Source organism: Epinephelus fuscoguttatus, linkage group LG19 (assembly GCF_011397635.1).
Source record: "Epinephelus fuscoguttatus linkage group LG19, E.fuscoguttatus.final_Chr_v1".
NCBI lineage: Eukaryota > Metazoa > Chordata > Actinopteri > Perciformes > Serranidae > Epinephelus > Epinephelus fuscoguttatus.
In genome coordinates, this window is record NC_064770.1 from 21,490,587 (window position 1) to 21,506,776 (window position 16,190).

At 40.1% G+C, this 16,190-nt stretch overlaps 2 protein-coding genes across 4 annotated transcripts in view; one reads left to right on the forward strand and one right to left on the reverse strand.

Moving 5' to 3' along the window:
• Window positions 1-7,282, forward strand: part of rhbdf1a (rhomboid 5 homolog 1a (Drosophila)) — a 42,154-nt gene extending 34,872 nt beyond the window's left edge. The window contains exons 15-19 of one of the 3 annotated variants that reach the window (XM_049560879.1): window positions 876-970; window positions 1,079-1,154; window positions 1,310-1,410; window positions 5,249-5,402; window positions 6,325-7,282. In XM_049560879.1, coding sequence (XP_049416836.1) covers window positions 876-970; window positions 1,079-1,154; window positions 1,310-1,410; window positions 5,249-5,402; window positions 6,325-6,744 — 846 coding nt within the window. In that variant the 3' untranslated portion in view covers window positions 6,745-7,282. The remainder of the gene's footprint in view (window positions 1-875; window positions 971-1,078; window positions 1,155-1,309; window positions 1,411-5,248; window positions 5,403-6,324) is intronic. The other 2 variants (XM_049560880.1, XM_049560882.1) reach the window with 2 other exon arrangements.
• Window positions 7,283-7,526: 244 nt separating this feature from the next.
• On the reverse strand, window positions 7,527-13,514 carry aanat2 (arylalkylamine N-acetyltransferase 2). Its single transcript, XM_049560883.1, has 3 exons — window positions 8,788-13,514; window positions 8,394-8,548; window positions 7,527-8,290 (listed from the first exon to the last, which is right to left on the reverse strand). The coding sequence occupies exons 1-3, from the start codon at window positions 8,951-8,953 to the stop codon at window positions 7,985-7,987; spliced, it is 627 nt and encodes a 208-aa protein (XP_049416840.1). The 5' UTR covers window positions 8,954-13,514; the 3' UTR covers window positions 7,527-7,984.
• Between the last annotated feature and the right edge of the window lie 2,676 nt (window positions 13,515-16,190).

The following is a 16,190-nucleotide window of genomic DNA, read 5'->3' on the forward strand; positions in this document are numbered from 1 at the left end:
AAACAACATTTGTTCAATCTTCCTCTTACTACAGGCAACAAACCCTTAGAAAGTAAGATGATCTTACTCCCTGGCTTGTACCTGTCAAAAGAAGAGCGTGCCTTTAGAATATAACCTTCACAACAAAAGCAAATTGGCAAAGGTCATTTCCATAATGGAACTAGATGGAACTCGGCTTGTGGTGCTCAAAACGCTAAAAAAATACATAAAAAACCTCAGCAATGTCTCTTTCCAGAAATCATGACCTGCGACATGTGACGTGCATCTACTACTGGCTCACCTAGCACCACTGAGCTTACTAATGTTACAGCTCAGACGAGGAGGACACCATTACATTAATGTTAATGTTTCATGCTGTCATGAGCATGAGCCTCTCGTCAATGAGTAGATGCACACTTCCTTCTGCGCAATGGGTTCGCAGGTGTAGTTCAGTAGAAAGAAAATAGTTCCCACATGACACTGGGCACAACAGGGTCTGTGGATTATCTTGAGTAACTGGGTCATGATTTCTGGAAAGAGACATTGCTGTTAAGTTTTTATTAAAAGTATTTTTTTTTGGCACTTAGAGCACCACAAGCCGAGTGTCATCTACTTCCATTATATTGAAGAGAAGGCAGACATCTCCATGGCCGATATCTCCAGCTCTCAGAAATTCACACCAATTGTCACTAGAAGGGAAAAATATATTAGATATATTATGATTATGAAATGGTACACATCCACCAGGCTCCAGTTTTGGTTTTAATTAAAAAATATGATGTCTGTTTTTATTTTGATGAATCAGGGAAGTACATCGCATTTTGGCACAGATGAAGTTTTGAAACTGTAATTTGCTGCTACAAAAATCTAAAAAATAACCCCTCTACCTCTTTAAGATTTGTACCAGGTACAACACAGGGAACCACACCAACCTGCCTCATATAGACTGTACCATCACAGGCCGACCCTGCTGCATTGGAACCAAAGGGAGGTGAGGAGAGCTAAGGAACCTACTTCAATGATAAAACTTTATTCTGGACTTATAAAGCACATGATGATGAGTTTATTAATTTGGCAATGGCTGCATGTTTCCATCAAGGTGTGAAATCACATCCCGGGAATATTGCGACTTCATGAACGGCTACTTTCATGAGGAGGCTACGCTCTGCTCTCAAGTAAGCAGCTTTCTCTTTGATCTGTTGCTATATTTAATGTGGTGTACTATTTTATGTACTTCCTAAATACCAATCTATCTTCTTTTATATGCCATTTGTGATCTTAGGACTGTATGACTGAGGAACCTTACTTAATAAGCTGTGTTCCTCCTCAGGTGCACTGCATGGACGATGTGTGTGGACTGTTGCCTTTCCTCAACCCCGAGATCCCAGATCAGTTTTACAGGCTCTGGCTCTCACTTTTTCTGCATGCTGGGTGAGTCGGTAGCTGTCAGCAAGTAGTTTTGCTTATTCTAAGATTTTTTCTTTACCTTTATTTAACTAGGAAATCCATCAAGATGGAAATCTCTTGTTTGAGGGAGACCTGACTAAGACAGCTAAATCCAGCTCAAAAAGCAGTTGCATTGCTGAGTTGCCAGGACTTAAACATGGGTTTACATTTTTCTAAGGGGACCAGATTATTTAGATGTAGTACACTCTGCAGATTAATCCAAATCCAGGGAGCAAAGCAGGAGAAGGCTTTTTTCCCCCAACTTGGTGCAAACCCTTGGAACCTGGTAAGAAAGCCTGAAGACTGCTGGAGGTCTGCATCAGGAGATGACATGTATATCATGGGAGTTTTCCCAGCATGGCCTTGCGCATAAAAATATATGAATGAAGTTGTCCATGTAGACGTAGTGATGGCCAGTCTACCAAATTATAAAGCGTACAATGACAAGTACAGGAGCTAGAGTTGGCGATATATCATGAAGCACTGTGGTGCACAGAATCTAAAAGGAGAAATGTGTAAGAGGCAGCATGCATCTAAACAACATAGCAACAAAACACTTAAAAAGTTACTCTGTACAATCTTAAGTGCTACATGTAGGCACCTGGACTTGCTTGAGTTTCTTAAAGACGTCTCACCTCTCATCCAAGTGGCTTTTCAGAACTGAAGAACCCTCTTGGATGAGAGGTGAGATGTCTTCAAGAAACTAGATGGAACTCCATGACCTGGATGACTGAGAATCTTCACCAACATCTTAGTCTGTACAAGTTTTCTTTCCCGACAAACATGTTAAAACAAGCCTTATTTAGACAATAAATATCCTTAATATCAGCTTCTTCACATCTTCAGGCTGCTGTGTCAAGTCAGCTTTGTCCCAGCCTGATATTCCAGATGAGTGTTTTCAAGGACAGTGTTTGCACTGAGCGGGGAGGAACAGGATGATTAAAAGATCAGAATCAAGGTCAGGTTTATTGGCTGTGTATGTTTGGCATATACAAGGAAATTGACTCTGGCTGTCAGTAGCTCTTTGTGTATTCATACCCACATCATGAAAAAAGAAATGCATAGAAAGATAAGAGGCATTCCGCAAATATGTAAAAGAAATAAAAGAGGACAAACAACAGCAGAGGATAAAGCATATAGTAGCGCAGGTGAGGTTATTGGTTGTCAACAATAACAATTGTCCAGCCGAGGCCAGGAAATCACCTGTGGTGTCACATTACATCACCATAGCAAATTTCAGCACATTGCATCAATTGTACCACAATCAATACAACACACACACAGGGTGCAGCAAACATTTAGTGGAGAAGAGTGCAAATAAATGCGGTTTGTCTGGAACAAAATATCCTTTGCAGATCTTTTTGTTTGCCAGTTGTACTCTGTAGTGTTTCCTTAAGAGGAGCAACTCAAACTCAGTATTGGGGGGGGGGGTGCTTATTGTCACCAATGACGGGCAAAGTTTTCCTTTGTGCAGCTTTACTGTGAAGGTCATCCAATGACTTTTGTTGGCGGCCACTATCTTTCCTGCTGTTATGATGATCCTGTCCAGCTTATGTTTGTTTTTTAACAAAGTTGAAAAGTTAAACAAAGTTTCCTTGCAAAGAGTGGTCTCTGCTGGGCTTTTCTTTAGTATAGAATTAACATCGTCTGTGAAACTCAGTTTGTCATGTGTGTTCCTACATTCTTAAAACAGTTCACAGTTTCCACAGATTGGTCACGAAGTGTAAACGATGGGGGGCAGGTTCGCATGGTTTAAAATAAGCTCCTTTGTTTTCACGCCTCCGTGCAGCGACAGCCGTTGTTGGAGGCGTTACTTTTTCGGGTTGTCCGTTCATCTGTCCATCTGTCCGCTCGCTCCTCAAACACGGTAGTCCACTTGAACTCAAAGATGGACTGACAGATTTTGGTGTTCAAAGGTCTGTGTGGCCTTGTCTGTTTCATTCTCGTTAATATTGCAAGAACACCTTGAGGGAATTTTTTCAAATTTGGCTCAAACGTCCACTTGGACTCAAGAATGAACTGATTAGATGTTGGCAGTCGAAGATCAAAGGTCAATGCGACCTCACAAAACATATTTTTGGCCATAACTTACACGCTCATTATATGTTCTAATGCTAATTATGACAACATTTCTCACATATTTCTAACAGGATAAAATGATGAAGTGATTACATTTTATCTCCAAAGGGTAAAAGGTCATCTTCACTGTGATATCATAATGTTCTGCAAAAACACTTTTCTGGCCGTTATTCAACACCATATCCCAGGAACAGAAGAGGGGATATTTGGTCTGATACTGAACTGGTGACTCTAATCTTTGGTGTCCATTTTTGAAACTTTGCTGATATTTTCACAGACATGCAACTTGAATGGTTAGCGGAGGCATACAACCATTAGGTGGTAATTCTAGTTTGAGCATTGATCAGCAGAAGGCCAGATTTACAGCAGTGTTCCAGCTTGGAGACTTGGGGAAAGTATTCAGCGACCACATTATTCATATAAAAAAGAAAGGAGCAGCTAAAGCCATGTCATCAGCATGTCTCAATAACTTAAAATTGCTGTCCTGCTGTGTCATCTCGTCGGTGTACACAAAAAATAATGATGTTTAAGTAATGCCTAAAATAGGGACGTTCCCAACAGCCGATTTCCCTGATGTTTTAAACAGAAGTTTAACACTCAGAAATCATTTAAGATAGGCCATTTGAGAAACATCATCCAATTTTTCAATAACGAAAACGTAATTTAAATGCTGCCAAAATGTGTGGCACTTAATAAAAGTAAAATGTATTTGCTGTGTATTTAATGCCTCAACTCATCGCCATTCAAAAATGCACACAGTCAGACAGTAAGTCTATCATGCATGAGTGTACACGCAAATTCACACACACACAGACACACACATGCCCCCAACTAAGCCTAAGCACCTTTCTCATTTAGCCCAGCGAGAGGACATTCTGCCGGCACGAGTGTGTGTGAAGGCTCGAACATACTTTCTGCATCTGTGGATGCGCACGTGAGTTTTAGGGAGCCTGTGATGATCAGAGCCGCTTGTTAGTCCCACATGCATATCCAAACTCCTCCTTTAAGTGTCTAATAACAAGTTTAACCAGTCAGTATTTCTAGTGTCGACTAGCAAGGGTTGCAACGTTTCATCATCTAGTTGACTAACCAAGGACATCTCTAGTTTAAAGCAGCCTTATCAGAAAGAGCAGCTTTTACACAGAGTTCATGAAACGTTGCAAAATGCAAAAATAAGTATTATGGGTGGTCCAGTAAAATAAGAGACCTTCATATGCTGATGATATAATATTGGCTGAATAAAAATATTTCACTACTGTTTAGTGCATCATCTTATTCATTCACTTCTGGCTGGAGTTGCTCTCAATTTACTTCTGTACTGTGTGTCACAAATATGTAAAATAAGAGCAGATGAAGTAATTGCAGTTCCACTGTATATTTCAAACTGATGGCACTACTTAAGCGTAGTTCAGACCTGTCAGTCAGTCAGCACAAAGAGCTGACCTCACAGTTAAGAGGAGCAGTGTTTCATCTTTATACCGTCTGTTATCTGTCTCCTGGGTAATTAAACAAAGTGCCCTTACTCCACAAACTCATTAAGCTTCACTGAGATAGAGACTGATTTTGTTGATGGGCAAAGTCATTGGTCTGCTGAGGGCTTTGCGAATTATCTTCCCCACACGTGCGGCTTTTCTCCCTCGTACACACACACACACACACACACACACACACACACACACACACACACACACACAGGCATGACATTGCACACTCATGAACACTTTGTCCATGTCTGTCCTCCCAGGATCCTTCACTGCCTGGTGTCGGTGGCTTTCCAGATGACCATCCTGAGGGACTTGGAGAAGCTGGCGGGCTGGCTGCGCATCTCAATCATTTACATTCTCAGTGGCATCACTGGCAACTTAGCTTCAGCCATCTTTTTGCCCTATAGAGCAGAGGTAATCACCAAGAAAATATCAGTGCAAAAAAAATCACAGTGCAGTCATGAGTAATAATAATATTTACTAATAATGCCACATAATGTAGAACTTTAAAGGGGCAGTTCAATCCAGGATCAAAATACATATTTTCCCTCTTACCCGTAGTGCTATTTATTAATCTAGAGTGTTTTGGTTTGAGTTGCCAAGTGTTGGAAATAACAGCCATAAAGATGTCCGCTTTCTCTCGAATATAATGGAACTAGATGGCACTTGGCTTGTGATGGTCATTTGAAAAACTCATGACCCAGTTACTCAAAATAATCCACAGTCCTTGTTGTGAGCAGTTTCATGTAGGAACTAATTTCATAATATCTAACTACACCAGCTAACTGTATCACCACGCAGCAAGACCCGTGTATGTCTCCTGCTAGCTCACCTAGCACCACTGAGCTAGCTAACCAACAGCCTAACCAAGGAGGACGCCATTAATGTGTACATTTTGCATCTTGCTCATCAATGAGTAGATGCACACTTCCTTCTGTGTGGTGATACGGTTGGCGGATGTGGTTTGGTAAAAGGAAAACATTTCCTACATGAAACTGCTTACAGCAAGGTCAGTGGATTATCTTGAGTAACCAGGTCATGAATTCTGGAAAGAGAGAGAGAGAGTTTTTCAAATGCATTTTTGGCACTTTGAGCACCACAAGCCGAGTGCCATCTAGTTCCATTATATTCAATAGAAGGCAGACATCTCTATGGCTGATATCTCCAACAATCTGCAACTCATACCAAAATATAGATTGATAAATAGCACTATCGGTAAGAAGACAAATATGCATTTTTGATTTTGTGGTGAACTGTCTCTTTAAAATCATGTTATAAATGTTAACCAACATGTTTTTGTAGGCTTACACCTGTCTCTCTGTTATCTTTGTATCAGGTGGGCCCAGCCGGCTCTCAGTTTGGGATCCTTGCCTGCCTGTTTGTGGAGCTGTTTCAGAGCTGGCAGATCCTGGCCCAGCCCTGGAGGGCCTTCACCAAGCTGCTCTGTGTGGTGCTCTTTCTCTTTGCCTTTGGGCTCCTGCCCTGGATCGACAATTTCGCCCACATTTGTGGCTTCATCTCCGGCTTCTTCCTGTCCTTCGCCTTCTTACCCTACATCAGCTTCGGCCGCATGGACCTGTACCGCAAACGCTGTCAGATCATCGTCTTCCTGCTGGTGTTTGTCGGGCTCTTTTCAGGCCTTGTGGTGCTCTTCTATGTCTACCCAATCAAGTGTGAATGGTGCGAGTTGCTCACCTGCATCCCTTTCACGGACAAATTCTGCGAGAAGTACGACCTCAACGCTCACCTCCACTGAAGTGTGGACGGCGTGAGCGCGGCAGGAAGGCATCAGGTCAAAACATGTGGACTAACAGATGATATCAGCCAGTCTGTGTGTCCACTCTGCCCCCGTGTGACTGTCCCCTTCTCTGTGAACAATGACAGTATACTTGTGTTAAGTTTTTTTACTCTGTCAGTATGAATACCTATGCCACTCATCTTAAACAACCTCCTTTAATCACCTCCCTGTTCACCGGCAGTCATTGTCACTCCTTCACTGTCCAGTGAAACAAAGGTATGGCACTTCTGAACCTCATCAAAATTCCCAGCTGCCCTTTACACGTGAGGCAGGAATTAGTGAAGCCAGCGCTGGTACAGAGAGAAGGAATATTTAATTTTTTACATTCACACTCCAGACATAGGTTTTATTATTCAGGCAACCTCATACAGAAGCAGGGACAAAAATCAAATATTGATACCTTTTGTGCCTTGTTGATAAATGTACCAACTACTGCCATATTTTTGTTACATTATGCTGAGCACTCGAATGTTTTCTTTTATTTGTTTATTGCTTCTCAAGAAGTGATGATTGTTTTGAACACGGTAGTGTTTTAGCTACCTGTCTACTCACATGTAACTGAAAACAACAGTAAAAAAAAAAAAAAATTAAAGTGGTCTGACTTTCTCTTAATTACAAGAAAACGCCTGTTGAAGATTGTTTTATTGTTTATTCAAATTATGACAAAGAAATATTCTATTGAATGCAGGCGTTTTAGTGGTTGCATTTAAGTAGCTCACTTTACAGTAAGGACCATGAATTCATAACACCTTTTCATTTATATGGTTTACAAAAATAGAACAGTATTTACATCACAACTCCAGATATAATGCTGATTTTTTTTTTTAAATGAATTGAATACATTAATACACTGATTTGTGACAAATAAATGGAGAAATAACATTAAGTTAACAAAGCCAAGATGCAAATGGTGACAGGGGAGTTTAATTTGATGTCAGCAAAGCCACTGGTTCCTCTTCTGCATTGATCCACTCTTGGTCTCTCCTCACAAAGACCTCACTCCTTGCTTAGTGGGATACTGTGCAGTGCAGACATCAGGAGGTCCTTGTAACCATTACTGAACCCAGTTCACTGGTGCACACATGGTCCCGTGCCTCTATCTGTCCATCTCCCGGCTGTGTTTTGTTAATCTTATCTGCCCTGAGTCCATGTTAGAGGTGAGTAAGTGGAAGGAGGGTGGGGTAGGGGGGTTCATGGACTAGCAGCCGCTGTTTCGCCGTGCATACGCCTGCCCAGCGAGCATGTACTCCATCTCTTGGAATTGCATGTTGGATACGGAGATGGCTGATGGTCCTTTCTCCTTGAAGCCGGCCTTGAGGTAGAAGGGCACCAGGAAGTCCTCGCAAATCAGCAGAGCTCGGCGGAGGCCCGGCACACAGCGCAGGTACTGTAAGTAGCGCCACAAGAGGATGGAGCCCTTGCCTTGCTGGCGACAGTGACGGTGTACTGACAGCACGTGGATGTGCACAGTGGGGGTGTGGGGGACATGTTGAGTCATTGCCTCCTGGAGAAAAAAAGAATACATGGCAGTAGCAAGTATGTCAAAAGCAGTCATTTGCATGGAAAAGCAAGGTTATTCATTGCACATTTTCCAAATGTTTTCATACCTGCGAAAGCCTCTCCTTGTCCCAGCCAGAGCCGATGATGAACGCTACCAGCTGTCCCTCCTCAAACCAACCCAGAGACAGCTCAGGGCACTGACCCAGGAAGTTAAGCACTTCATCCAGGGTAAGTGGACACTCGCCAGACACAGAGACAAATGCTGTGGGGTGAAAAGAACCAGTTCATGCAGTGGGTCATGTTCTGGGAGTAATGATGGATCAGGAACAGACTACAGGATGAAAGAAATATGTTCTTTTTCAAGTTAAGTTGAGTTACTGGCACTAAGATGATACTGAACACTGACAAGACATATTTATTAATCCTTCCCCACAGACAGAAAGGAAACCACAATATATTCCCTCTGTTACATACACATAAAATGTCAGGAACGTGACTTACCTTCTCTCTCAATCTCAAACACACTGATGGCATCCTGTGGCGTGAGGTTCCTGAACTCACTGGCGGGTAGTGTGTGTCGTCTCTGTCTCAGCGGGCTGACCACTCGGACGGGCGTCTTCAGGAAGAAGGGCTTGAGGAACGGTGAGCCACTGATCTGCTGTGTCATGGTATCTCAATAATACAAGACACGACTCTTGTGTCAATCTGTTTTCTTCTCTCGCAGCCTTCTGCAATATAAATTCTACACTGATGTCTTAAATGAGGCAAAGTGAGTCACACCCTGCCAGCAGAACGGTCTCTCTCTGGCTCCCTATTTGTCCAACAGCTCTGACTGTAAAGTAGCTCACTTGAGAAGGTGAGGCGCTGACCTCCGTGTCTCTCCTGCTCTCCTCTTCTGTCTCATACTGTGAAGTGGTCATCCCAAAGTAGGATAACTGTCTGTGCACGTGTCTCCAAAGTCTCTAAATCCCCTGCCTTTCAAATGCCAGACATTCTGTTGTGGAGGCATTTCTTTTGTGATTGAATTATTCATTTTTCTAATGTCTAAGTTCACAGACAGACAGCTCTGTAATTACAGCTTTCATTGTGCATATTTTAATTAGACAATTTGGATTAAGCTCAGATAGGGGTGTTGACAGCAATCATTTTTATATTTCCCATACCTTTATTTAAAACAAAAATCTGGTGTTTTCAGAGATGAACTGTATGATAAGTGTCTTTTTGTCTGATTTTATGCCAGATTGGATGAGGTTACATGTTAGGGCTGCCACGATATCAGATTTTTACTGCATGATTATCAGTAATTGGTGGCTAAAAGAGTTCATGATAACGATATTATCGTGATATCAATATCTGAGCTGTATCAGAATGTGGGATGGCGTTCTCTTACTGATAGAAGGGGAAAACATTGTCTCCTTTTTGTTTATAAGGCACTGCTCGGAAAGCTATCCTTCTACCTCACTTCTCTTTTAAAAATCAAATCCATCTCTCATCGCACACACTTAGGAATTTTTATCCCTCGAAACCCCTCATATCTATCTATCTATCTATCTATCTATCTATCTATCTATCTGATGGTGTGATGTGATGGTAGATTAGGATTACTTTTTGCCGAGCACATGTATATTGACACATGCACTCACTGTACATTCAGGTATGTGGCGTGACTGGATGTGGCGATACGCATGTTTTCCGGAGATCAAGGGCATGTAGGCTAATTTACCTGCACTGGGTAAGGGCGGAGATTTGTGTGGATTGCTGTTGGGATGATTTCATGCCCCAAAGAGGTTTAGCACGGACTAATTAATTGAGGGAGCACTTGCTTTGACTGGCCTGAGGTAAACCTGTTTACCCAGACACGTTTGACTGTCAGTGCATTATAGCAGACAACTCCTTTAAATTCAGTATAATTATATTTATTTTTTAATGCAAAGGTAATCCTTATGTCATAAACTCCCATCTAAACTATTTATTTACAGTTCATTATGGTTGTGCAAGTGTCTAGTCGTTTAAAACTGTATTCTTGGTTCATTTTACTTTTCCAAAAGCTTTTTTTCTTAAGCATCAAATAATGAAAGTTTGCACTGTATTTTTGTTTTGGTCTTATCTTATTTATTTCTCTGCAGAAAAACAGGCTTCTCACAGTCACCCAGCTTGAAGCTTAGCCCTAATATTGTTTAATTTAGCCTCAAGAGATGAAACCACAATAGAACTGTTTTCAGGATTACTGTTTCACCCCACTGCCTCCTTTTGGCCTTTACTACAGTGATGAATGGGAAATCTCCCACGTCATCTGGACAACTGGCCAATCACAAACACAAGAACATTTCTGCCCGTGAGATCATCGGATGTTAGAGGCGAGCACGTACACAGTTGCCCAGAGATTAAATCACCTTTTCTGACCTGCAGCTCTGTCAGTCTGTGTGGCCTCTGAGGGGGAGGGACTGTCTGAAATAAGTCCCCATGGCTCTTAAAACAGCAGCTTATAGCCAACTGAATGACACAGTCACGTTTTGTGAATCCCACAGACATGTTTCAGCTTTTCAGACAAGCTAATAAATTTAGTTTAGGACTTTGGCTCTCGAGCTGATAGAAGACTAAACTCTGATTTTATATGTGTACAGTATAACCTCACCCACTAACCTTCTCTGGCTTAAAGTGTCATAGACCCTAATCTCATTTACAGCATGTGTATACATACACATACACTTGCACACACATTTTCTCAGTGTATTATGTTTTTACAGGCAAGCTCGAGGTCACAGTGTAACTGAATCCTCATTAAACTTTACACCGGCCAACTACACCTGTCAGTCCAGCTGAGCTGAGAGCAACAGTCAACCAATACTGCAGGAGAATATCATTATGTATGAAATGTGACACGTTACACACTTTAGGAGTGCGTGGCAGCTAGAAAATTCATCCTGAAATGAACTGTAACACCATAGCAGCTTATTATATGTGTGCTTCAGCCACACAACATGAAGCATAACCAATGTACTCATTGCAAGATGAGACTTAATGCTATGCAGTGGATCACATACAATATTTAATATTAAGAGGTTTAACCTATTTAGAAATTACATGCTATGCCATTTATTTAACAATGTGACCATATTAAAGGGATTTATTTGCATTTATTTTTGTTTACCACAATGAAAATATAGGATCATGTGAGTCATCTATAGTTGGGTTGGAAAGAAGCAGAAACATTGGATGTCCAAAAACAATGTGTGGCCACAGGAAAGAATCGTGTGGCAAATGCAGCTGTTTTTCAGCTCTTTGAAACATGACTAACGTGACATATAACGAAAGACTTAATGGTCCAGTGTGTAGGATTTAGGTTGCAGATTGCTACCAACTGAAACTTCTCCCATGTGCCAAGCAAGCGGCGACCTGCGGGGCTAAAACATAGAGCCAACAGGAAGTGCTAAAAACTGCAGTTCTTTGAACAACCACTTGAGGCTGGCTCCAGAAGCCTGCCAGTCCCCACAGACCCCCCATGTTACAATGCCCAACTTTACAGCAGAAATAAACATGTTTACAGCCTGGTACAAAAAACAGTTTTGGTCTCTACGGCTTGTTTCACCCTTCATGACAATTGTGCAGAGGGGGATTTTTTTTTTTTTTTTATAACTCAACTGTTTCCATTTTATTAGGGCTTTAAGTTATGCATGCGGGGCTGCTTGAGCTTCTCAGTCAGACTCAGTCAACCCCTCTCACAGCACCAGCGTCTCACCCAATTATGGTCTCTTCTGGCTCCAAAAAACCAAGATGGCGACGACCATAATGCCAAACTCGAGTCTTAAAAAAAATGGGTGTTGTGTGACGTTATCATAGCTACGTCCATTATTTTTACAGTCTATGGGGCCAAGCATGTAGGAGAGCTACAGTAGCCAATGTAAATACACAAATGGCCCTATCCAGAGCCAGTGCTGTTTTATCTGTTACAGGCTACTGTAGAAACAACATGGTGGACTCTATGGATGAGGTACACCTGCATAATAACAACTTGATACTACACGCCAAGATGGTGCCTATTCAGTCCAATGGCTTTGCTCACCTGGAGTACTGCCAAACAAGTTTTTGGCCTCAGGATTTACTTCCAGGGTATGCTGCCCACTGAATATATGAACATCACACATTTTTAAAAACACATTTTCTAAATGAAAGAGATGCAGAAAAATGGATTCATGCCTTTATTTCAAGCCAACTTGACCACTGTATCGCACTTTTTACTGGTATCCCTAAAAACACCACTGAGGGACTTTAGCTCATTCAAAACTCTGCAGCTCAGCTATTAACCAGAACCAAGAGGAGAGAGCACATAAGACCAGTCTGAACTGCTCTGCAGTGGCCTCCTGTTACATTTAGAATTGATTTTAAGGTCCTCCTCCTTCTATACAAAGTTCTAAACGGGCTGGGACCAAGCTACATTGCTAACTCCACTGTTTGCCTCCACTGCACTGCAATAATCTGCTGCTGGTTTATCAGAGGTTCCCAGCAACAGCGGGAAGAAGATCGGGAATGCAGCTTTTAGCTACGGAATACACTACCTGTAGATATCAGGGAAGCTAGCTCGCTAAATATAGGCTAGTTAAGAGAAAGCTAAAAACATGTCTGTTCAGCGTAGCCTTTAACTAGCTCTGATTTTTCCGGTACAGGTCTGAAACTCTTTCTTTTTACGCTTCACGCTGCTGCAACTCCTTTAAAAATGCTATATATTACTTGATGTAATGATTCTGCAATTCTATGATTTTATGATTTCATGATTTTCTGACTTACTATGATTTATTTCATCTCATGATTATTTTTTTTTAAATGATTTTAAGATTTATGGTTTTGCGTGTGGGTGGTGGATTTGATGGAGAAAGACTGTGGGGAGTTCTTTCTGATCCACAACTGGGTGGAAGATTCCGCGGCAGCTGTGGAACGTACCCGGCACAGACAATACCCACAGTAAGGTTAACTCTTGAGAAGAAGTTCTGGGGTAGTTGGTGAGTCTGTGCCTATTGGGAATTATAGGCTCTGATTGTTAATGACATTGGAAGGCTTAAAAGGTGACACAAGAAGAAACACTATATGAGATTTCCATTAATAGGATCTCAAATCACCACCACTTTTAGATGAAAATTGTTGAATCCTTGTTTTAAACTGTTTTTAAATGTCCTTTTATATTGAATCGCCTTGTTTGTCTGTTTTAAATTCATTATGTCAATTTTCAGGTGAAGCATTCCGTGTTTATAATATCCTTATTGTGCTGCATATTTTGCATGAAAGGTGCTGTATAAATAAAGTTTTTATTATTATTATTGTTGTGGCTGTGTTAAATTGTATTGGGACTTAATGGGACTTCTGATTAGCTGTTATTTTTGGCCTGTCTAGAGACAAAGATTGTAAATGAGCTTAGTGTGTGTGTTTATATTCATCCACTTGGCTCTGACTCAGCTCTAATTAATTTAATGACAACGCAGGGTGTACTGTTTCATCATTCACCCTTCTGCTTCCAGTTTTCTGGGGGACATCGAAAGTTCTTTGTTTTCAGTACAAGTTGGTTACAGCATAAAACTGCACTTTCACAAATGGCATGCAGTGACACACTTGGAAGGCCTTTAAGGTGGAAGATTAACTGAGTGCCTGGCTTGATGGTTTTATAGCAGTCCATGGTCCATGTGTTAGTAAACTGCAGTGTGACCAAAATCCACAGCACAGATTTGGTGCCTGCTTTGCCAGCAGAGGGCACTGCTTATCCTAATAGAGGATTCATCTTTGCCAGGTTTACACACAGTATGAGATGGACTCAAACCACGTCTATGACTATAATACACGTAGGTTTAAATTTCAAATTTATATTGATGCAGCATTTATTTGTCAAAGGGGAAAAATCAAAGTTATCACAGAACATCAACCTCCAAAATCTATCTGTAAGTTACCAACAAGTAAATGTGCACTTCTCGTGTTGTGCGGCCCTCAGTCACATGCTGGCACGCTACACAGGCACTTAGTCATCAAAGCCTTGCAAAACCCTGGTACAGTATGTCATAAAAAATGTGAATATTTAAAAAATAAATAAATAAAGTCATGATGCATGATGCATGATGCAATAAAAAGTTACACCATAACATTACCTTAAAATGTCAGAAAAATGCCATAGTATAATATAAACATAAAAATATACATAAAACATAAATATTTGTCTAAAAATGTCATAGTCATGAAAAAGTAATCAAAGAAGTCATTCTATAGCATGCCAATGAAATGTAATTAAAAAACCATACTACTGTGTGCCCTGAAAATGTCATAAAAATGTCATGTATGTATGCCATAAAAATGTCATAGTATAGTATGTCATAAAGAAGTCATAGTATAGTATGCCAAAAAAGTCATAGTATATGTCATAAAAAGTGTAATAGTATAGTATGTCATAAAAAATGTCATAGTATATGTCATAAAAAGTGTAATAGTATAGTATGTCATAAAAAATGTCATAGTATATGTCATTAAAAAAGTCATACTTTAGTATGTTGTCCAAAATCATGAAAAAAGTCATAGTATAGTATGTTATCTGAAATCATGAAAAAAAAAAAAAAAATCATAGTATAGTATGTTGTTCAAAATCATGAAAAAAAGTCATGGTATACTATGTCATCCAAAAACATGAAAAAAAGTCATAGTATAGTATGTTGTTCAAAATCATGAAAAAAACGTTGTAGTATAGTATGTCGTCCAAAATCATGAAAAAAAGTCATGGTATACTATGTCATCCAAAAACATGAAAAAAAGTCATAGTATAGTATGTTGTCCAAAACCTTGAAAAAAAGTCATAGTATAGTATGTTGTCCAAAAACATGAAAAAAATCATAGTATAGTATGTGGTCAAAAATCATTTAAAAAAGTCATAGTCTAGTATGTGGTCCAAAATTATGAAAAAAGTCATAGTATGAATGTGGTCCAAAACACTGAAAAAAAGTCATAGTATAGTATGTGGTCCAAAATTATGAAAAAAATCATAGTATGAATGTGGTCCAAAACACTGAAAAAAAGTCATAGTATGAATGTGGTCCAAAATCATGAAAAAAAAGTCATAGTATAGTATGTGGTCCAAAATTATGAAAAAAGTCATAGTATAGTATGTGGTCCAAAATTATGAAAAAAGTCATAGTATGAATGTGGTCCAAAACACTGAAAAAAAGTCATAGTATAGTATGTGGTCAAAAATCATGAAAAAAGTCATAGTATAGTATGTGGTCCAAAATCATTTAAAAAAGTCATAGTATAGTATGTGGTCCAAAATTATGAAAAAAGTCATAGTATGAATGTGGTCCAAAACACTGAAAAAAAGTCATAGTATAGTATGTGGTCAAAAATCATGAAAAAAGTCATAGTATAGTATGTGGTCCAAAATCATTTAAAAAAGTCATAGTATAGTATGTCGTCCAAAATTATGAAAAAAATCATAGTATGAATGTGGTCCAAAACACTGAAAAAAAGTCATAGTATGAATGTGGTCCAAAATCATGAAAAAAAGTCATAGTACAGTATGTCGTCCAAAATCATGAAAAAAAGTCATAGTATAGTATGTGGTCAAAAATCATTTAAAAAAGTCACAGTATAGTATGTGGTCCAAAATAATGAAAAAAAGTCATAGTATAGGGGCGTCGGTAGTGTATTGGATAGTGCAGGCGCCCCATGTACAGAGGCATCGCCTCACTGCAGCAGCCACGGGCTCAAATCCGGCTCGTGGCTCTTTGCTGCATGTCAGTCCCCACTCTCTTTCTGTCTCCCCATGTCACTGTCTGCCCTGTCAATAAAGGCGAAAGGCCCATAAAAATAGCCTTAAAAAAAAAAGTCACAGTATAGTATGTGGTCCAAAATTATGAAAAAAGTCATAGTATGAATGTGGT